This window comes from Elephas maximus, chromosome 1 (genome assembly GCF_024166365.1).
Source record: "Elephas maximus indicus isolate mEleMax1 chromosome 1, mEleMax1 primary haplotype, whole genome shotgun sequence".
Taxonomy (NCBI): Eukaryota; Metazoa; Chordata; class Mammalia; order Proboscidea; family Elephantidae; genus Elephas; species Elephas maximus.
The window spans coordinates 31,465,030-31,488,486 of record NC_064819.1 but is presented as its reverse complement, the minus strand read 5'-3'; the positions used below and the strand labels follow the sequence as shown (position 1 = coordinate 31,488,486).

Genomic DNA, 23,457 nt, shown 5'->3' with positions numbered 1-23,457 from the left:
GCTGTAAATCTTTACGGAAGCAGACTGCCTCATCTTTCTCCCACAGAGCAGCTAGTGGGTTCAAATCACTGATCTTTGGGTTCGCAGCTAAGCGCTTTAACCACTGTGCCAGCAGGGCCCTTTGCACCACCCAGGGACTCCAAGAAGCTCCCTAGCTGATCCTAATGATTTGTCATGATAGAGAACCACCATCCTTAACAATTACAGGCCAGCTGTGGTCTGGCCTGGCCAGTCTTTCCTCTGAGCAAAATGCAATTTTTCGGAGGCACTACAGCAAAAAAAAAAAAAAAAAAACCGAACCCACTGCCATTGAGCCGATTCCGACTCATATAGTGACCCTATAGAACAGAGTAGAACTGCCCCACAGGGTTTTCAAGGAGCAGCTGGTAGATTCGAACTGCTGACCTTTTAGTTAGCAGCTGAGCTCTTAACCACTGTGCCAGCAGGGCCCCCAAAATTTCCACGAACTGCATGCATACAATGATATGAAAGAATAAACTTCCATAAGACGTTAAAGGCTGCTACAACAAAGAAACACAAAATAAGAGAAAATGATAGCTACCATTTATCGGGTACTTGAGTCCCTGGGTAGTGCAAACAGTTAACATGCTTGGCTGCTAGCCTGAAGATAGGAGGTTCAAGTCTGCCCAGGGGCATCATGGAAGAAAGGTCTGGTGATCCACTTTCGCAAAATCAGCCATTGAAAACCGTATGGAACACAGTTGTGCTCTGACACACAAGGAGCCGTCAGGGTCGGAATCAACTCAGTGGCAATCAGTGTTTATTATACTCAGCACATGTAAATTTCTGCACACTTTGCTAATGCTTAAGACACAACATTGTTCCTGCAGCAACTTCTGGCTCCTCCCCTGGGCCACAGTGTGTCAGTCGGCTCCCTGTGAGTCTGTAAGCATGAACTGAAGGTAAGTTTCACCAAGGCCTGGCCTGACCCCATCTTCTCTTCCTTCTAAACCCCACCGACATCACCTGGAATTTGTGAGTTCCTAGGAGGGGCTGTCTGGTGATCAGTCCACAGGCTGCGTGGGACTGAGGTGGACAAAGAAAAGGCCACTCACTCACTTACCAACAACGTAGATGCGATCCCGGAAGCTCACTGCGTTGATGCACTTTGCCTCCACTGGCATGGGTGACTTTAAATTCCACTTATTGGTTGAAGGGTCATAACACTGAGTCTTATCTGTAGCCAGCTTCCCATTGGGTCCTCCCCCAATCACGTAGAGCTTCTTCTTATGGCTGGTGGCTGCAAAGGAACTGACGTGGACAAGAAGTGGCGCAGCCTGCAGAGGCATGGGGCAAGAGAAGAAGCTGTCACTCCTGCTGCCCAGATGGCCACAGTAGCTCACAGGACCTAGACCAGAAGCCGAGGACGTAACAGTGGTCATCCTTTGCCTAAAGTCACAAGGCTCCTGGATTTGATTTTCCTTTAGCCACGAGAAGATCAAGCCATGCACTTCCCACCCTCCCTCCAGGATCCAGGAAAGCCAGGGCCTACTGTGCTGGGGTGCTTCCAGCCTGTTTCTCCAGGGACCAGCTCTCAGGGATGGAGGGTTTGGCTGGAACAAGTGTTTGTACAGATGAGGCCAGCCAATGTTAAAAGAAATGGTTTCGCGAACATTCATGTTCATTCATTCCAAACATGTTTACTGAGTGCCTGCTGAGTGTCAGGCTTTGTCCTCATAACCAGGAAGGGAAGTCGGTACAAGGCAAGCAGACTCTCCCATTTTGGAGCAATGTTGCAGACTTTGGGGTTGAGTCAGGCTGTGCTTCTACCCTGTGAACTTCAGGGTGCTGAAGGGGACTCCCAAGGGCCTCTTGCTCATGACGTGACCCTCTTGGGTCTTGGAACAACTCTGTGATGGGACTTGTTAAGGGCTCTGGGTGGTGCAAACAGCTAACATTTGCTTGGCTGCTCACTGAAAGATTGGCTGTTCGAGCCCGCCAAGAGGCGCCTTGGAAGAAAGGTCTGGTAATTACTTTAAAAAGTAATCAGCCATTGAAAACTCTGTGGGGCACAGTTCTCCTCTGACACACACAGGGTCACCATGAGTCAGAATCAACAGCAACTGGTTATATATACAGCACTTTTCAGGTTATCATATCTTGGCTGGGTGCCGCGGAGACCCAGCCACTTTTGCGTATGCCTGCAGTGAGCATGTTTTACACTCTGTGCTCTGACATATGGTCTGATAAGGAGAAGGGAACTTGAAACCGGGACTAGGAGGTGAAGTCGCTTTACCTTTTCCTGGGTATGAAACATACCTGAGGTTGAGGTGTTGAAGTCAATCAGGTAAATGGTTCATTATTAATAGATAAATCGGAAAGGGCTGACTTCTAAGCGTGGAGGCCTGGTAGCACAGTGATTAAGAGCTCAGCTGCTAACCAAAAGGCCAGCAGTTGGAATCCACCATCTGCCCCTTGGAAGCCCTACGGAGCAGTTCTACTCTGTGCTATAGGGTCGCTATGAGTCAGAATTGACTTGATGGAAATGAATTTCTGGTCTGATTCCTAAGCACCACAACAAACAGTGCAGTCAAGGGATCTCTGTGTCCAATATGGAGAAGAAAAGGGCACAGGGCATCTGAGGAGACAGAGGCTCTGGGCCAAGACATGCAGACCATGGGATCTAGGCTGCCATGTGAGGCTCCTTTGGGAACTGGACAGGATAGAACACGTGCTTACACAGAGCCTCCCCACCCAGAAGGAAGTCATTTCTGCGACCTCATCAGCCCCCATCCCAACCCATTGCCGTCGAGTGGATTCCGACTCATAGGGACCCTACAGGACAGAGTAGAGCTGCCCTGTAGAGTTTCCAAGGAGTGCCTGGTGGATTTGAACTGCCGATCTTTTGGTTACCAGCTGAGCTCTTAACCACTGCACCACCAGGTCTCCACAAGGAGAGGCACCATCACAAATGTTCTCATGAGAGCAGAGAGCTCAGAAGGCCAGTTGCTTCTACAGGAACAAACCCATGTTTTGAGCTTTGAGTCAGAAATACATAGTCACCCGCGGGAATAGCCTGTACCTCCGACCAGCAGTTGTGGAAGGGGTCGTAGGTCTCCACGTTGTTGAGCCGCTGTAGGCCGTCGAAACCTCCGATCACGTAGACCTTGCCGCCCAACACGGTCATCTTATGCCGCCAGCGGCCTATGTTTAAATACTCAATCTGGATCCACTTATTGATCGAAGAATTGTATTTCCAAACATCGTGCTGTGTCTCTTTGCCGCCTGGATGAGGGATACAAAGCATTTAAGGAACCTGCTGAGTTACCAGAAATACAGCTTCTCTTGGTATTTCCCACAGGTCCATGAGTGCTGAGTCCCCAGGCTAGCCCCACCAGTTGTCGGTGTCAGCTGCTGTAGGCTTGACCCCAACTCATGGCAACACCAGAACAAAACGCTGCCCAGTTCTGCACCAGCCCGTGATGGCTTGGATGGGGCCATTGTGATTCACAGGATTTTCAGCGGCTAATTTTCAGAAGTAGATCACCAGGCGCCTTCCCAGTCCATCTTAGTCTGGAAGCTCTGCTGAAATGTGTTCAGCTTCATAGCAACACACAAGCCTCCACTGACAGATGGGCGGTGGCTGTGCATGAGCTGCACTGGCTGGGAATAGAACCTGGTCTCCCTTGTGGGAGGCGCGAACGCTACCGCTGAGCCACCAGTGCCTCACGGCCCCACAAAGCAAACCCAGGTGAACAGGGAGACAGCAGCCTAAGGCAGAGGAAGACTATGTGCCGGAGTGTGGGTGAGGGTGAGCTTCAGCCAGAGAAGACTTCGGGGAGATGGGGCCCAGGCCAGCCGGGTGGCAGGGCCCGCAGGAGCCTGAACGCAAGTGTTTGCCCCCAAAAGGAATAGGAGGTACGGCTGGGTGGCAAGGTTGGACACTTGAGGCCGGGGCACATTAGAAGATCAGCAGGCAAATTAGAAGACACAGTTAAGCCTTATGTTTGCTTAATTACTTGAACAAAAATAAAAAATACGAGCCTGGAAAAATGACCAAGAAATCAGAAAATTCGTCTCTGGTCTATATAAAAATATAAGTGGGGCTTGTTCTATTTTTAAATAATTTTTTATTATAAAAGTAGGAGATAGTCATAATCTGAGAGTGAGGTAGTAAATATTTTCCTCGAGACAGCTCTCTTCATAAACAAAAAATGTATAATTCAGCAGGAAGGAAGAGAGGCCAAGACAAAGGAGAACTGACTCTTTTGGTGACTGTGACCAAATATCCTACCATCTTTTGCTTCCAGTTCCCCATCAGGACAAAGCACCACCAGCTACTTAGAACAGAAGATGAGCTTCACAGACTTACACTGTGTGCTGGCGGTGCTCTGTGTCATGGGCAAGCTTTTCTCTAAGGTGGAAACCAGAAGTGGGGTTTCTAGGTCAACAGGAATATGCATCTTGAATTTTTATAGGTGTTGCCCAAGAGGGCTCCAAAAGTGTTCAGATTTACGTTTCCCCATACTCAATCCATGGCAAATATTAAGAGTTTGGGTTTTTGTGTTTTTCCTTTGTTTTGTCTTTTTATAGTCTGATGGAGAAAAATGTCACTGGGATTTTTTTGGGGGGGGCAGGGTTTGAGTTTCTTCCTCTTCCATAAACTTATATTCATTTATTTTGACCATTTTTCTTTTGAGTTGTGTACCCTTTTTTAATTTATAAATTTCTCTTACTGTGGTAAAATATATATAACATAAAATTTGCCTTGTTAACAGTTTTGGGGTCATATATCTTTTAGAGCTTCATTTATATATATATAAAAAAGAAGAAGTCTGCAGGTGGTATAAATGATTAACACCCTCAGCCGCTATAGGATTGAGGTTCCAGTGCACCAGAGGCACCTCGGAAGAAAGGCCTGGCAATCTACTTCTGAAAAATCAGCCACTGAAAACCTTAAGGAACACAGTCCTACTCTGGCACACAGGGGGTTGCCAGGAGACGGGGTTGATTTGAAGGCAACTGTTACTGGCACTTATTCAAGATACTGCAGTATTGACCCCATTTAAAATAGTATCAAAAATTATTTAAAAATTTTAAGACAAACTGTATTTAAAAAAAAAACTCTAAGATTTTACTTTGGGACGTAAGAGACCTAGTTAGCTGGAAGGGGATATTATGTGCATAAATCAGTAGACATGTTATTGCAAAGACGTCAACCCTCCCCCAGCTATGTCTATATATTCAGTACATTATCAGAAAAATTTCAAGAGGACTTTTTAGGGAACTTGACAAGATGATTCTAAATTTCATTTGGAAGCATAAATTTGCAAGAAATTTTAAAAAGGGAGAATGAAGAAAGTGGGCTTATACTATCAAGTATCAATATACACTAAAAAAACTATGAAAATAGAAACTGGTGATAGCATAAGACTAGGCAAACTGATCAATTAAAAATAATTAAGAGTATAGAAACAAACCAAAATATATAAAATATATAAAAAAAAAATTTTTTTTTTTTTTAAATATATAGAGATTATTAAATAAATGCCATCATAACAATTGGCAATTCATTTGGGGAAAAATTTAAGTTAGGTTCCTACTTCACATCATACTTAAAAATAAAATTCAAATATAAACACTTTAAAAGTAACTAAAAAATATATATAGACTATGTTAATAATCTTGGGGCAGAGAGGATCTTTCTGAGCGTGGCATGAAATCCAGAATCATATAGGAAAGAGACTAAGTATAAAATACAAATCAAAGTCAAAAGACAACCACAGTATATGCGCGTAAATAGCAAAGGACATGTATTAAGACTTCTAAAGACTTAATAAAAGACAAACAATAGAAAATTAGTAGACATATACACAAATATTCAAAATAAATATAATTAGCTAATAAATCTAAGAAAATATATTCAACCTCATTAGTGGTCCAGGAAGTTAAGTATAAAGCTAAATATTCTAGTCTATTACAAACCGTGAATGACTGACAACGTCACTGAATTGTAATATGGAAACTGTTGAATTGGTGTATGTTTTAGTGTGTATATTCTCAACAACAACAAAATAAAATTTTAAAAAATATAAATGATAACAAAATATGTTAGCAAGGATGTAGAAAAATGGGTGCTGTCATTCGTCGTGGCTGAACAATAAGTTGGTACAACATTTTTGGGGGGAAATAACGCAATATCCATCAAAATTCTAAATGTCTTATAACCTGGCAATTCCACCTCCAGGAATCTATCCAACTAACGCAAGTATGTGAAGTTAAGTCTACCAGAACGCCTATTGCAGCACTTTTTTCAGTAAGAAAAACAAAGCTGTAAACAACTGAGGGAATGGAATTAAACAAACAAACAAAAAAGAAAGGTTTATCCATTCAGTACACTGCCCTGTGGCTGGTAAAAAGAATAACAATTGTGATAATGATGGTTAACATTACTGAGCTCTTACTCCACGCTTGGCATTGTGCTAAGTGCTTTATACATATTGTAACGGTTAATACGTACATATGATCGATCCGTTTATGCCAACATGTAATGATGTCTGGAATATATTGATAATTAATGCACATGTTTCAGTTGACTGATTATTTACAACAAGCATATTTTCACTTACTGCCTACATCATTTTAAAAAGAAAACAAATTTAAGATGGGGAAAGACATGTTGTAGAACAACAGGTACAGTCTATGTGGTAAAGACTATGATTCCCAAACACGTTCCTCCTGCCAGACCCCCAGCCTGGCTTCATTTCCCTGCCCACCTGCATGCAGGTTAGGAGAATATGGCTATTCCTTGTCAATGGAAGGTAAGAAGTGATGCATCACTTCCAGGCTGAGGGTGTTAACAGCAGATATAACTTCTCAGCTTGCTGACCCTCTCTTCCCCAAACATATCAGCCCTGAAAGCCTCATGTGAAAAATGGCAGCATCACAAGATGGACGGATCCTGGGTCCCTGAATGACTGAGTGGAGCAGATCCACCCACCTACCCCCTACACACTACTGTGCTGTAGGAAACCACTGAGATTTAGGGTTTGTTACAGCAGTTACCATTCCTTACCCTAAGATAATATAAAACCGTTTTTATAAAAAATAAAATATATGGAATTGTAATGGCACAGGGAAATTGTTCTATTTTACTTTACACACTCCGTGGTGTTTGGACCTTCCACAGCAATTTAGAAAATGTTTCTACAAGACAATAGAAAGCGATAACCTAACCAACTGTGTTAATATAGCCAAAGGAGAACTGAACTTCCTTGGGTTTGGAGGAAACCAACTCTGGGAAGCAGCTCTTCCCAAAACAAGTTCAGGTCAGAGAAGGCCCCCAGGAGAGAAAGGGGTGCTCATTTCTCCCTTAAAGGCCCACAAAGAGCTAGGTGGCTTTTGACGTAATGGGGAGCGTAAGACTTGGACTCAGAGAACCTGGGATGGAATCCTGCCTGACACCCACCAGGTGTGATCTTAGGTAAGTTCCCTAACTTCTCTGAGTTTCCTTTTTCTCCGTCTGTAACCTGGGGATGAAAATCACCTACTTTACAGAGTTGAGGAGCCTTACTGGCACAGTAGTTAAGAGCTCAGCTGCTAACCAACAGGTTGGTGGTTTGAATCCACCAGCTGCTCCTTGGAAACCCTATGGGGCAGTTCTACTCTGTCCTATAGGGTCACTGTGAGTCAGGATCGATGCAACAGCATCGGGTTTGGTTATAGAGTTGATGTGAGGAACAAATGATTAAATGCTATTAAAGTACAAATTCATTTACTAAACGGTAAGGGTGGTATAAATATTTATTGTAGAGCTGCCCCATAGAGTTTCCAAGGAGCGCCTGGCGGATTCAAACTGCCGACCCTTCGGTTAGCAGCCGTAGCACTTAACCACTACACCACCAGGGTTTCCAAGGATGGTAGTGACTAAAAAAAAAAACAAAAAATACCAAACCTATTGCTGTCGAGTCAATTCCAACTCATAGCAACCCTATAGGACAGGGTAGAACTGCTCCATAGAGTTTCCAAGGAGCGCCTTATGGATTTGAACTGCCCACCTTTTGGTTAGCAGCCCTTGTACTTAACCACTACGCCACCAGAGCTTCCAGTAGCAACTACGCAGTCAATAAATATTTACTGAGCATTTACTGTGTGGTCAGACACAGCCCTAGGTACTGGAGATGCAGGGTTGATGTTCATGGAACTTAAGGTCAAACAGGAAAGGCAGGCATAAAGTAGTTATAGACGATTAAGCAAACAGATTTGAAGTGCGTGATGAAAAAGTGCTGGGTGCTGCTTGAGAGTACTAAAGTAGGATCTAATAAGCTTGGGGGTGGGGGTCCCATTTGAGGGGAAGATCGGAAGTTCCATTCATTGCTGTATTCCCAGAGCCTAGCTTAGGGCCCTGTGGCATACAAACTCTAGTATCACTTTTCCTTCCTTTTCTGTGAAGGGTGAGACCTGTCTGTCTGCTCCCTCAGATCCTAATACAATGCTGCTCCCAGTTAACTGTTTATTAAACAGTAATCTGCTCTTCATCTTTTGGACACTGCCAACATAAGACCCCCGAGCCCCTGGTTTCCATACCCTGACCCCGTCAGAGCTAGACCGTCGCCAAATCACAGCGCTTCTTTTAGGACGGTTGGCTCACTCAGGAAAACACATAGTGCCCCTGGAGGCGTACCTGGCACTTCACAGTCCTGCTTACCTGATATGTAGACCTCATTTTTTAACGTCACACACGCGAACTCCACCCACTTCTTATTCTCACTGTCCAGCTCGTGCTCGGTCAGTGGGAGCTTGGCCACCTCCAGACGGCTGCGCCTCAGGGGATCCAGGCAGGTAACCTCTGCCACAAAGCGTTCGTCCCGTGTGCAGCCGCCGACGATCATGAACACCTCAGACTGGAACTCATGCATCCTGGGCTTGGTGCGCTCGGAAATGATCTGGAAACCAACGGGAGCACACAGAGGCAGGATAGCTCAGTGGTTCACACTCAGGCCATGGAGCCAGACAGAGCAGGGCCCAACTCCCAACTCTGCCACTGCACAACCGTGTGACTTGACCCCTTTGAGCCTCAGTTTCGTCAACTGTATAATGGGGAGTTTAGTGGTAACTACTTCACAGGTTTGCTGTGAGGATTAAGTGAGACATATGGGTACAGTGCTTGGCACAGGGCCTGGTGCATAATAGGAACTCAATAAATGTTGCCTTTTGCTGCTATTTTAAGAAGTCCAGGTCTCTTTACCATCCAATGCATTTCCTGCCTGTTCCTGCCTGCCTGGTCTGAAGCCTGGAATCCTGGAACTTCATTCTGGCCACCATCCACTCCCCCAAGAAGTCCTAGACAGTAGGCACATGTGAGCCTTGAACAAGTGTGTAAATCCACAGGCACGTGAACCCAACTGAAAGATCGAGGTTTGGAAGTCAAATATACCCGGGCTTGGTCCTGGCTCCACCGCCTGTGGCCATGCGATCTTGGAGAAGCAGCTCAACGTTTGTTAAACGCCTGTAGTTATTTCTATGCCTGTGGGCCACTGGAATGTTCGTGAGGTAGAGAGATCAGCAGAGCACCCGGCACATACACATAGGAGCCCTGGTGGTATAGTGGTTAAGAGTTTGGCTGCTAACCAAAAGGTAGGCAGTTCAAATCCACCAGACGCTCCTTGGAAGCCCTATGGGGCACTTCTACTCTGTCCTATAGGATCACTACAAGTCAGAATTGACTAGGCAGCAGTGGGTTGGTGGCACAGTGGTTAAGTGCTTGGCTGCTAATTGAAAGATCGGTAGTCTGAACCTACCAGCTGCTCTGCAGAAGAAAGATGTGGAAGTCTTCCTCCATAAAGATTTGAACCTTGGAAACCCTATGGGGCAGTTCTGCCCAGTCCTATAGGGTCGCTATGAGTTGGAATCAACTGGACGGCAATGTGTTTGGTTTTGGGTTTGGTATATTAATACTGGAGTCCCTGGGTGGCACAACCAGTTAAGAGTTCAGCTATTAACAAAAAGGTTGGCAGCTCTAACCTACTCAGAGTGTTGGAAGAAAGGCCTGGCAACCTGCTTCCAAAAGGTCACAGCCATGAAAACCCTACGGAGTGCAGTTCTCTGAAACACATGGGGTTGCCATGAGTCAGAATCGACTTGATGACAACTGGTTTTGTTTTTGTACCTTGATATTTTTAGGAAAAAGGAAGAGCCGTCTTCCTCCTGGTTCCATCCCTCCCCTGGGCTTGATGGGGAAGGTTCTGTTTGGTGTGCTAACAGGAGACCGAGGGGCAGTGCTCAGTTCCCAGGTGGCCAAAGCAGTTGCTTTTTCCTACAAGGTTAGGCTGACCTAACGTGGACTATGGCGACTTTGATCTTGTCCACAGGTGGCGGCAGAACAGATGACAGTAGTGGAGACCACTGTAGCATCCTACCAGTGGCTACAACTCATCAGACCAGCCAGCGCCCAATCTCTGCTTTTCCATAAGAGTCTTTTTGTTTGTTTGTTTTTCTATGCTGAAAAACTCCATATGTTTCATTTTCGCATCCTCAGTCCTTGAGACTGGACCCTGGCCATAAGTCTGTGGTAGGGCTCTCCCCTCTGGGTCAGCAGAAGGGGATGGGACATGTGGCAGGACAGATCCTGGCAGTGGGCTGAGCCTCACAGCGTTGATAGCAGAGAGACCATGGATTAGGGGTGGGAGAAGTGGTCCAGGGACCCTGGAGGCCCGATGAGAGCACCAGGCTGGGAGGGCAGGGTCTGAGCGCTGAGTTGGCACCAAAGACAAATTTTGCCACACCTCAGTTTTCTCTCCAGATGCCAATCCTGGTTACTGCCTGTTACAGATTGAACTGCGTCCCCCAAAATATGAGTTGTAAATCCTAACCTCTATGCCTGTGTTTTGCAGCCCTGGTGGCACAGTGGTTAAGAGAGCTTGGCTGCTAACCAAAAGGTCAGCGGTTCGAATCCACCAACCGCTCCTTGGAAACCCTATGGAGCAGTTCTACTCTGTCCTATAGGGTTGCTATGGGTCGGAATCGAGTCGATGGCAACAAGTTGGTTGGTTGGTATGCCTGTAGTTATAATCCCATTGGGGAATGAGTTGTCTTTATTGTGTTCATGCGGCAGGATTAGTATAGGGTGTGTCTTGAGTCTATCAGATTAAAAATAAAAAGAGCAGATTAAACAAGCACAGATGGGGGAAGATTAATGGCAAGCCACATGGAGATCTCCAAAGAACCAGGAAACTGAAGCTGAGTAGACAAGGGCCTTTCCCCAGAGCTGACAGAGAGAGAAAGCCTTCCCCTAGAACTACGCCCTAAATTTGGACTTCTAGGCCTCCTAAACTGTGAGAAAATAAATTTCCGTTTGCTAAAGCCACCCACCTGTGGTATTTCTGTTATAGCAGCACTAGACTGCTCCCAAGCTGAGGCACAACCTCCAGGATCAGTCTAGACCTCTTTCATAGGGAATTTAAGTGTTCTAGGACAATGCTTAGAGGTCAGCACCTCACAAAACTGGCTCCCTTATGATCCTTACTCCAGTTTTGAGAACCAGGCTGCAGACACCACTCTGAAGTGTGCCATCTTGTTCACCATGCCCGACTCCTGGCCTGTGGAAGACTCTGCTCCTCCTGACTGAAATTCCTGGTTTATCACCATTTCTATCCTCAACTTCCCACACCACACCCTTCCCCCATCCACTCACTCTGTAAGCTATTCTGAATTTTTGCAATGTCACTTTGTCCTTTATTCCAGGAGGCCGTTCCTGACTTCCCACATGTGTTCCCATAGCCCTGAATTTCCCTCATCACAGCACTTTCCACATTCGACTGTAACTTACTACAGGGTCCCTGATGGCAGGAATGGTTTTTGTTCTCCATTGGATTAACCACCACCAAGAACAGTGACTGGAACTCATGGACTTCCCTCAATGTTGGCCGAATGAATGAATGAATGGGAAAGCTAATAAATTATTTGCAGTCAAAATCATGGTGGTATCAGCTCTAATATGGCCCCAATGATCTCTGCCTCTAGGTATTGGCACGTTGGGCAGTTCCTCTCCCACATTGTACCAGGGTTGGTCTCTGTGACAAATAGAATGTGGCATAAGTAGTGGTATGTCCCTTCTGAACTGAGGTTATAAAAGGCACTGCAGCTTCCATCTTAGTCACTTCTCTCAGTCTCTATCATACATTGCTTGCCCTGAGGGAACCCAGCTGCTATGGGGAGACCCATGTAGCAAGAAACTGAGGCCTCTAACCAATAGCCATCAAGGAGTTGAGGCCTGCCAATGATCCTTTCAGAGAGCTTAGAAGTGGATCCTCCAACCCCATTTGAGCTTAAAGATGACTGTATCCCTAGACAGAGTTCACTGCAACCTTATAAGAGATCTTGAGCCAGAACCACCCAGCTATTCTGCTCCCAGATTCCTGACCCTCAGAACCTGTGTGAGATAATAAATGTGTACTGTTTTAAACTGGTAATTCTTGGGGTAAATTGTTACCCACCAATAGATAACTCAAACAATCATCTAGTTAATGGAATTGGCTGGGGTACTGAGACCTGCGTTATAACTTGGCCCCATAGAACTGCCAAGTGGTGGTGGTACTATTACTTAATTGTAAGTTCAGCTACATTTGGTGAAATATTAACTCCCAAGGCATGACAAATGCTAATCTGAAGTTAGAGGTGTCCAAGTTTGGCTGTAGGCATACAGAAGTGTTTGTTAATGACTCGCACGCAATAATCAGGCTTAACCAGTTTATTTTCAGATTGATAAAAATAGAGCAGACAGTTGCATCTTACTGACTGCTCACTGTTCACAGAGCCTGTACTGGCAGAGCAAACAGAAGTGACCATATTACTTCAATAAGCCTGTCCTCCCACCCCCACACACGTATGTCAGAGCAGCCTTCGGTATGCATCAAGGTGATCCCTGGAAACTTAGGAGAAAGGGGCAACTTTCTTGTGTCTCAAAAGACTTCTTCCATGAGGCCACCAACCATCGCTCCTAAATCAAATGTAGGGTGATATTTCCTCTTAGAATTCTAAAATTTCCCACCATCATCATCATCAGCACGAGCTTGGAGGAAGGACAAGGTTGAAAAGAGGGGGTGTAGACAGGTCAAGAAGGGTTAGAGTTTGGGAAAAGAAGGTTAAAGGGAGAAGTGTGTTCACAGAGTAGCCTCCAGGCTCATGCTATTGTCATCGGGAATAAACCCAATATCATTCAAGCAGTGAGCAGACATAGTTGTAGTGAATCAATTGGCAATGAGACCCTAATTCGGATATTACATTGTTTGGTTCATGGATAATTCACAAACTCAGTTGACCAGGGTATAGAATGGGAATAATACAGTTTCCTAAGCTGGCTTTGGAGCCCTGGTGGTGCAGTGGTATGGTTAAGCGCTTGGCTGCTAACCGAAAAGGTCAGCAGTTTGAATCCACCAGCCACTCCTTGGAAACCCTATGGGGTAGTTCTACTCTGTCCTATAGGATTGCTATGAGTTGGAATCAACTCAGCGGCAATGAGTTTTGGAAGCTGCTTTTGGGCAGAAAGGCAGCAAAAATCTGGGGTACATTGAAAAGAGAGTTTATCCTCAGAGAAAGAAAAATGCTTGTGCAAGATGGAACAAAAACAAAGAAACTGAATGGGAATAACAACAGCCTTCATTTGTGGGCATTTGCCATGTGCCAGATATTGCACTAAGCACATCTCATTAATTATCTTAATTCTCAGAACACTTCTATCAGTTGGTAGATATTTGTGATGGTTAGGATTGTGTGTCAACTTGGCTGGGCCATGATTTTCAGTATTTTGGCAGCTGTATAATGTTGTGCTCACTTCCCTGTTGAAATCTGATATGTGATCACTCCCACGATAGAATCTACTGAGTGATACCGGTAGGCGCAGGGCCTATGGCAGCTCACCGCCCCCTCAGCCTTCATCTCTCCACCCTCCACTACTTACTTCCTTCCTGCTCGACTTGCCACGGCTTTTGGCTTGTTCTAGATTCAGCAGTTGCCTCTTGTCATCTGACCACTGGTTCTTGGGACTTAAACTAGTAGCTTACCTGTCTGTGTTGGGATTCATTGATCTTCATAGCCTATGAGCAAGAGTCCTCTCCCTGACCTACTGATCTTGGGTTCGCCAGCCCCTGCAGCTACGTGAATCAGAAGAAACCATGTGGTCTTGCCTGCCCATCTTGGGATTAGTCAACTGTAACAGCCTGTGAGCCGGAGCCCTGCTCTCTGACCTGCCAATCTTGGGTTCGCCAGCTTCTGGGGCTGTGTGAATTGGGAGAGGTCTCTATCCTGATTCACGGATTTGGGACGTTCCAGCTTCTACAACTGCATGAACTGTTCCCTTGATATAAATCTCTCTATATATGTATTTATATGCGTTACTAGTTTTGCTTCTCTAGAGAACCCAGCCTAAGACGGTATTATTATCCTCATGTTATACATCTGGACTGAGCCTCAGAGCACCTAAGTAACTTGCCCAAGTTTATACTGTCAATAAGTTGTGCAGTCAAAATTAAAACCCAGGTCTGCCTGACTTCAAGCCCAGGTTCCAGCCACTGGAGACTTTTCCATATGTAAGAAATCTCACTCCTTCTAAATCCAAAGATTATAAACTCCTCCCCCAGCCCCACCCCAGCATTGCAAATACAAAGGGCAGTGCAGATTCTTCATAGCAAGAACTCTGCAGAAGACACAGTAGAGACATTTCATATCAGAGTAAAGCCTTTTATCACCCGATTTCAGGGACTTGGAAAATAATAGGCAGAAACAAAAATAGCTAGCATATTGGGATTATAATTAATCAGGACTCTGCACTCTAAAGGCTGAACTGAGAGCAGTTGCAGACAGAGACTGAGACTTGTCTGTAACTAGTATACAGGCTCTAATACCCAGTGCTGAGCTATCTGCCAGGGGCCATCATAGCCAGTATAGGATAGAACCCATAAAGTTGCCCAGACTCCCTCCTTCATTCACTTAATGTCTTCTCTGACAGACCATAAGCTTCCTAAAGCAGAGACTTTTTTGCAGTGTCTGGTGCTATATCTGACATGTTGTTGGCATTCAGGATTTATTTATGAGACATGAAAGCATAGTGTATTAGATTTTATGGGATAAAATCTTATGGGATACTGTTAAAGCAGTACTTAGACATTTACAGCACTGGCGCCAATATTAGAAAATTATCAGATCAATGATCTCAGCTTCCATCTTAAGAAAACACAAAGACAAGTGCAGAAGTGAGCAGAAGAAAGGGAATAATCAAGAGCGGAAATAAGCAAAATGGAAAACAGAAGATAATACAGAAAATCAAGTGAATCCAGAAGCTGGTTCTTTGAAAAGATCAATAAAGTTGATAAGCCTCTAACAAAGAGAGAAGACACAAATTACCAATATCTGGAATGAAAGATGTGACATCACTGCAGATTCTACAGACATAAAAGATAAATAAAGAGATATGATGGACAACTTTATGCTAAAGAATTCAACAACTTATACAAAATGCAAACATTCCTTGGAAGACACAAACTACCAAAGCTCATTGAAGAAGAAATAAATCATCTGGATAGCCCTATATCTATTAAAGAAACACAATTAATAGTTAAAAATATTCTCACAATGAAAATGCCAGGTCTTGATAGCTTCATTGATGAATATATATTTGCAGGTGATTTATTTTCAGAGTGAACAAATAAGCAGTAGATCTACAAACAACACAGAATTGGAAAAGGACATACAGAACAAGGAAGAGACTCCAGAGGAGTCTCAGTTAGACAATTCCTGAGCACTTTTGGCTATTTTCCACCAATGGACTAATGAAGAAGGCTCGGATGAATAATCAGCATTCGTGGAAGCAAAAAAAAAAAAAAAAACTTTTTTTTTTTTTTATGGAAGCAGCAGTCAAGAAACCAAATGATGTATTGCATTGGAAAAATCTGCTGCCAAAAAAAAAAAAAAAAACCCTCTTCAGAGTTTTAAAAAGCAAAGCTATCACTTTGATGATTAAAGTGTGCCTGACCCAAGCCATGGTCGTTTCAATCACCTCATATGCATGCAAAAGCTGGACAATGAAAAGGAAGACAGAAGCAGCATTGATGCATTCAAACTGTGATGCTGATGAAGAATATTGACTATACCGTGGACTGCCAGAAGAGCAAACAAATCGGTCTTAGAAGAAATACGACCAGAATGTTGTTTAGAAGCAAGGATGGTGAGACTTCAGCTTGCTTACTTTGGACACACCACCAGGAAAGACCAATTGCTGGAGAAGGACATCATGTTTGTTAAAGGGTCAGCGAAAATAAGGGAAACCCTCAGTGAGACAGATTGACAGAACAGCCGCAACGATGGGCTCAAACATACCAAGGATCATGAAGGTGACACAGGACGGAGCAACATTTTGTTGTGTTATACATAAGGGCCCCATGACTCGGATCTGCCTCAGCAGGAACTAACAACAAATATGTGGGTGTTCATGTGCACAAACTGTTAACAAACTACCCCATGTCACCACTAACTGATGGCTTAGTACCTCTCCACTAAGCCTTTTCTTTTCTTTAAAAAGTTCTGAATAAAAAAGTTTCTTCAGGAATTGTTAAGAGATAGATCCAAATGATCTGCGTATTCCCCATCCTGCTGACGATTTATTAATTCAACAAACATTTACTGGGGACTGGTTTGATTCCCTGTCAACGCAGTGGGCTGACCTTTAAGGAGCCCTGGTGGTGCAGTGGTTAAAACACTCTAATCAAAGGTTTGGCGGTTCAAACCCACCATCTGCTCCATGGGAGAAAGATGTGGCAGTCTGCTCCTGTAAAGATTTACAGCCCTGGAAACCCTATGGGTCATTTCTACTCTGTCCTGTAGGATTGCTGTGAGTCAGACAGAATCTACTCGACGGCAGTGAGTTTTGTGATACACACACACACACACACATACACGCATACATACACCAGGGACTCTGTTAAGCTCTGGAGATAACGAGCCCAATAAAACGTGTTTCCTGCCATAACAAGCTCCTAGTATAGAGGTCTTTATAGATGAGGAATTCAATGATTACCGTGTAGCATGTTTGGTGCTATGACAGAGCAACTCACTAGGTGCTATGACAGTGCAACTCACTAGGTGCTATGACAGTGCAGAGGGGTTTCTGGAGAGGGTGAACTTGAGCAGAGTTTTAAGTATGAATAGGAGTTAGATGAAGAAGGAGAAAAGGCATTTGAACAGCACCTGCACTGGCCTGAAGGCTGAGAAAGCACATTCACTTTGGGGAACTACAAGCAGCGCATTAGGACTGTAGCAGAAGACAGAAGCTGGAGAAGATGTAAGATTAGCAGGTGGGAGGCAAACCATGAAAGGTCAGGCTCTGGGCGCTTAGCCGGGAATTGTGGGCTTTATCCAGAAAGTAACGGGGAGTCAGTGAAGAGGGAAAGGTCAGAAGTGAGATGATAGGGCTGGTGTTTTAGATCATCATCCAGCTGGTGGATGAATTGGAGGGAGACCAGGCTGGGGACAGGAGATGAGTTTCAAAGAATTTTCAGAAATTCGGAAAGAAAATAATGATAGTCCGAAGCTAGAGACTCAAGGTTTCCCCAGAGTGGTCAAACTAGGAAAGCAGCCCCCACCCCTGCCAGTGGAATTGTGCCTGGATGGGGGATACGCCCACTTGTATTCATGTCGCCCCCCCCGCCTTACACGCCCACTCTTACACAACTGGGAAGAGGAAGGATGTGCCAGGCTTGGTGCTAGGTGATGTCTGTGTATCACCTAATTATTTCAGTAACTGTCTGAAGGTGCAGTACCTTCCCCATTTTACAGATCAGGAATCCAGGGCTTCTAGAACCACATGACTCAAACTATAAGTAGCGGGTTTGTGAACCAGCCTTACATGTACGCCTGGGAGGCCCTGATTAGCTACTCTACTTAACCGGTTAAATGCGGCACCCCTCATCTTCGACTCACCTCGTTGCCAGAAAGGTGGTACATCCTGGCTTCCTGGAGCAGCGGGAAGACCTCCGGGCACTGCCTGATGAGAGGATCAGCTTCGACCGTCTCCACAAAGTACCACGGGTCCAGAAGTGGTAAGCGCACGTTCTCAAGGACATAAGGGAGCAAGCAGAGCCGTTCCGACTGTTTGTGGCGAACCCAGCTCATTACAGTCTCAAACACCTGAGCCTCCTCAGTCACATAAAGGTCATCGCTCTTCAAGATGTGGTACAGAGTGTCCACAGGAAGCTCAAGGAACTCCTCGGAGTTGAGGATCTGCAGAAAGTTTTGCACGATGTAACTTTGAACCTGTTTCTTTAGACTGTCCAAGGAGTGTGTGTCGGCCAGCCTCAGTATTCCAACACAGTTTTCCGGGTTCAAGGCTTCCGTGAGGAAGCTGGCACAGGCATCCACCATCCGCAGGAACTATCAGAACAAAAAAAGAGAAAAAAAAATTTTTTTGAGGCAAATAAGGCCAGAAAAGGATTAGTCCACCAGCATGCTTATTAGAGAGTTGGGTACAGTAGCAAAAAATTAGAAACAACCTAATGTCCAACAATGGGGGACTAAGTAAATTATAACACATCCATATGGTAGGCCAAAGCCAAAAAAACCAAACCTGTTGCTGTCAAGTCTATTCCCGATTCATAGTGACCCTACAGAACAGAGTAGAACTACCCAATATGGTTTCCAAGGAGCACCTGGTGGATTTCAACTACTGACCTCTTGGTTAGCTGCTGTAGCTCTTAAACTACTACGCCACCAGGGTTTCCATATGGTAGGCAAATATATCCCAAAAAAAAACCAAACCTGTTGCCATCGAGTTGACTCCAATTCATAGCAACCCTATAGGACAGAGTAGAACTCCCCCATAGGGTTTCCAAGGAGTGCCTGGTGGATTCAAACTGCCAGCCTCTTGGTTAGCAGCCATAGCTCTTAACCACTACAGCAGACAGCTATACAGTCATTAAAAAACATATTGTAGAAGAACGTTAAATTATATGGAAAAAGATCTTAATGTATTAAGTTTAAAAATCTGTTCACTGAATCTAGTCAAACCTCTAGATATAATTAGCAATTTATAGGAAATGTAGAAGAGAGAGGAACATGTTCAATGACACTATGAAGATATGCTCAACAAAATTCAGATTATGGGACCTCTACGTTACAATCGATTCCATTTCTTCAACAAACACATTAAGGGGGAAAAAAGAAAGAGAAGAGGGAAGGGAGAATCTAAAGATTAAAAGACATTGTCGTGGATTGAATTGTATCCCCCCAAAAAATATGTGTCAGCTCTGTTAGACCATGATTCCCAGTATTGAGTGGTTGTCCTCCATTTTGTGATTCTAATTTTATACTAAAGGGGATTAGGTTGGGATTGTAACACCACCCTTAGTCAGGTCACCTCCCTGATCCAAGGTAAAGGGAGTTTCCCTGGGGTGTGGCCTGCACCGCCTTCTATCTCTCAAGAGATAAAAGGAAAGGTAAGCAAGCAAAGAGTTGGGGACTTCAGACCACCAAGAAAGCAGCACCAGAAGCAGAGCACGTCCTTTGGACCCAGGGTCCCTGCGCCTGAGAAGCTCCTCAACCAGGGGAAGATTGAGGACAAGGACCTTCCTCCATGGCCAACAAAGAGAGAGGGGCTTCCCCTGGAGGTGACACCCTGAATTTGGACTTGTAGCCTACTAGGCTAAGAGAATAAATTTCTCTTTGTTAAAGCCATCCGCTTGTGGTATTTCTGTTACAGCAGCACTAGATAACAAAGGCAGACACTAAAAGACATTTCAACCTATTGCAAAGTATGGACTTTATATGGATTTCTGATTTGAACAAACAAAAAGTCCACAAAATGTTTATAATGACTAATATTTGATATGAATAATATGAAGCAATTATTAATTTTAAGTGTGATAATAGTATTGTGTCTGTTTAAAGATTCCTTACCTTTTAGAGATACATACTAAAATATTTCAGATGAAATGAAAAAAAAAAGCACTTCACAAAGTCATATGTACATTATGACCTTATTTTTATAAAGAAGAAAATATAAAAATAGGCATAGAAAAAGGTCTGAAGGATATATACCAAAATACTAATAGTTGTTATCTCTCTGCATGGAGCCCTGGTGGTGAAGTGTTAAGAGCTCGGCTGCTAACCGAAAGGTCAACAGTTTGAATCCACCAGCGGCTCTTTGGAAACCCTATGGGACAGTTCTACTCTGTCCTGTGAAGTCACTATGAGTCAGGGTCGACTGGACAGCAACAGGTACCTCTCTGTATCAGGTAACTTAGGGCAAATTATACTCTAGTAACAAACGACCCCAAAATCTCAGGGGCTTATGCAATAGATATTTATTTCTCACTCACATTACATGTCCTTCACAGGCTTCCTCATTCTAGGACCCAGGATGACAGAAGAGCCCTTAATGGAGATATGCTGGTACCGTGACAGGAGGAGAAAAAGATGGCCAACCACACAAAAGCTCTTGAAGCTTCTGCTCAGAAGTGACTCGTGCCATTTCCACTCACGCTTAACTGGCTGAAGTCAGTCACGTGGCAAATTTTGTTGTCAAGGGAACAATGTTACTCCCACAGATACAGGACCCATAGAATGAGCAGGGAATACACTGTATAAATAATATGATGTACCACACTCTCTAATAAGATCATGTGGAATTTTTTCTAATGTTTGTGTATTTATATACTTTCAAATCCTCTAAAATGCATAAGCACTACTTTTTAAAAAAAAAAGTTACGGTAAATATATATGGGTACGTATGTACGGCATATATATGTTTATATATATATACAAAACAAGAAATTGCAATTTCCACATTTTTTACAATGAACAATTCGGTGACATTAATTACTTTCATCATGCTGTGCAACCATCACCACAGTAAGTTACCATTTTTGTAAGTAAAAATTTACTTTGTAAAATTATCCATTGGTTCTCACATCCTGGTTTTAAGTTAGCGTCATTTTCCTAACAATGAGTCCCTAGTGGATGAACAGCACTTTATAGCTTTCAAGGCCCTGTCAAACCCACTGTATTAACGCCCATTTTACAGATGAGGTAGCATCCTCGTGTCTCCAATGCATCGTTCGTTTGCTCGTTCTTAGTCACTGTTCTCTGAAGCTCAGCTCTGAACGATTCTAGCCTCCTATCTCCTCTTCTTGTCCTCTGAATAGGGTCAGGTTCTCAGTGTGCTTGGGTTGATTAATTAATGAAAGAGGGGCAGTTGGAGGCTGAGGGGGTAGGGCCTGGTGGGGGTATGGATGGGACAGACCCAGCCGGGAGGGAAGCATGCAGCATGCAGAGGAGAGGCTCTGGAGACAGGAGCCAGAGGTAGCAGAGCTGTGGGGCTTGAGGGTTGGGGGTGGGGGAAGGGCAGAACTGGTCTTCAAATGGACCAACTTACCTTGGGCTATGCCCTTCACCCCAGAGCATACTAGGGGGCACACATCCCTGATTTTTGGATCAGTCCCATTGCAAACTATTAACTTCCCATGTCAGCCAACACATTCCAATGGTTGGTTTAGAAAACAGGGTCAACACAGTACTGGAGAAAGCCTGAGTTCTGCCCCAGGCTGCCCTGTCTGCTGGCCCCAACCGCCTGCAGATCTGCTCCTCGCATGAGCAGCTGTGGAAACGGTTGAGACTGAGAATTCTAACACCTGTGCAGTTGTTTCCAGATTTTCAGTTCAAAGAGTAAAAATATGCAACCGGGACCAAGCCTCGCGAGCTCTCACAGCCTGTCACCAAAGCCCTATGTGGGCCTACTCACAAAGACATTCTTGAGGGCTGAGAGGAAGCTGACACTCAAATGTACAAAACAACACGCACACTGTGTGTGAGGGGAAGATCCTATGAAAATTCAATAGATACCATAAAATACTTAAACTATCTCTGGGAAGCCACTGAAGAACCTCGGAATGGTGGTTGCCTCTGGGGATGGGAACTGGTGGTTGGGGTCAAGGTGGAAAGGGAGAATTACTTTCCCCTGTTTACCTTTTGTATCTCTTGAATTGTGTATCATCGGTAGGAACTGCCCATCTACCATAAGCAAATTTTTTAATGCTAGAGAAGATACTAGAAGGTAAGCCATCAAAATGTTAATAGTGGTTATCTCAATCGTGGTTTTATAGAAAGCTACTAATTTGATTTTTTAGACTTTGATGTATAGACCAAGCTTTCTATAAACAATGCTGTACTGAGCATGAAATTGCTTTTAAAACCAGGAAAAAAATGAAAATATAAAATAAATCCTTTCTTTTGATTTTAGAGTACACAATGAGGAAATAAAATAAAATGTAAAATTTATAGACAAAAACAAAGAGCACCTACTATGTGTCTTAACAAGCTCATTTAATTCTCACAATACTGTAGAGTAGATATTTACTATCATTCCTCTTTTATTGAAGAGGAAAATAGATTCAGAGAGATGAAATAGTTTCCTCAAAGGCTCATAGCTAGTAAGTGGTTGTTGTCGTTAGGTGTCATCCAGTCGGTTCCAACTCATAGCAACGTTATGTACAACAGAACAAAACACTGTCCAGTCACGTACCATTCTCACAATTATTGCTATACTTGAGCCAAATTGTTGCAGCCACTGTGTCAATCTATCTTGTTGAGGGCCTTCCTCTTTTTGCTGACCCTCTACTTCACCAAGTATAATGTCCTTTTCCAGGGACTGGTACCTTCTGATAAAATGTCCAAAGTACATGAGACAAAGTCTTGCCACCCTTGCTTCTATGGAGCATTCTGTGTGTACTTCTTCCAAGACAGATTTGTTCATTCTTCCAGCAATCCATTGTATATTAAATATTCTTCACCAACACCATAATTCAAAGGCATCGATTCTTCTTAAGCCTTCCTCAATCATTGTCCAGCTTTTGAAAGTATATGAGTAGTTGAAAAAAACATGGCTTGGATCAGGCATACCTTTGCCCTTAAAGTGACGTCTTTGCTTTTTAACACTTCAAAGAGGTCTTTTGCACCAGATTTGTCCAATGCAATATGTCGTTGTTTGATTTCCTGACTGCTGCTTCCATGGGCGTTGATTGCGGATCCAAGTAAAATTAAATCCTTGACACCCTCAATCTTCTCTCTGTTTATCATGATGTTGCTAATTGGTCCAGTTGTGAGGATTTTTGTTTTCTTTATGTTGAGGTGTAATCCAAACTGAAGACTGTGGTCTTTGATCTTCATCAGTAAGTGCTTCAAGTCCTCTTCACTTTCAGCAAGCAAGGTTGTGTCATCTGCATAATGCAGGTTGTTAATGAGTCTTCCTCCAATCCTGATGCCCTGTTCTTCTTCATATAGTCCAGCTTCTCAGATTATTTGCTCGGCATATGGATTCAATAGGTATGGCATAGAGCTGGGATTTAAATCAGTCTTATAAGACTCCAAAAAATAAAAGAAATGCATGTCTTTCTACTCTTCCAAGCTGCTCCAGGTCACGTAGTGAATGCACGGACCAAGGCTTGGCAGCTGCTG

The 23,457-nt window shown here is 44.0% G+C and overlaps 1 protein-coding gene across 1 annotated transcript in view; it reads right to left on the bottom strand.

Annotated features, from left to right (window-relative positions):
• Positions 1-23,457, bottom strand: part of KLHL6 (kelch like family member 6) — a 70,396-nt gene that overhangs the window by 6,833 nt on the left and 40,106 nt on the right. Inside the window, exons 3-6 of the mRNA XM_049881571.1 lie at positions 17,932-18,381; positions 8,669-8,906; positions 3,044-3,246; positions 1,085-1,298 (exon numbers count right to left, since the gene is read on the bottom strand). Coding sequence (XP_049737528.1) covers positions 1,085-1,298; positions 3,044-3,246; positions 8,669-8,906; positions 17,932-18,381 — 1,105 coding nt within the window. The remainder of the gene's footprint in view (positions 1-1,084; positions 1,299-3,043; positions 3,247-8,668; positions 8,907-17,931; positions 18,382-23,457) is intronic.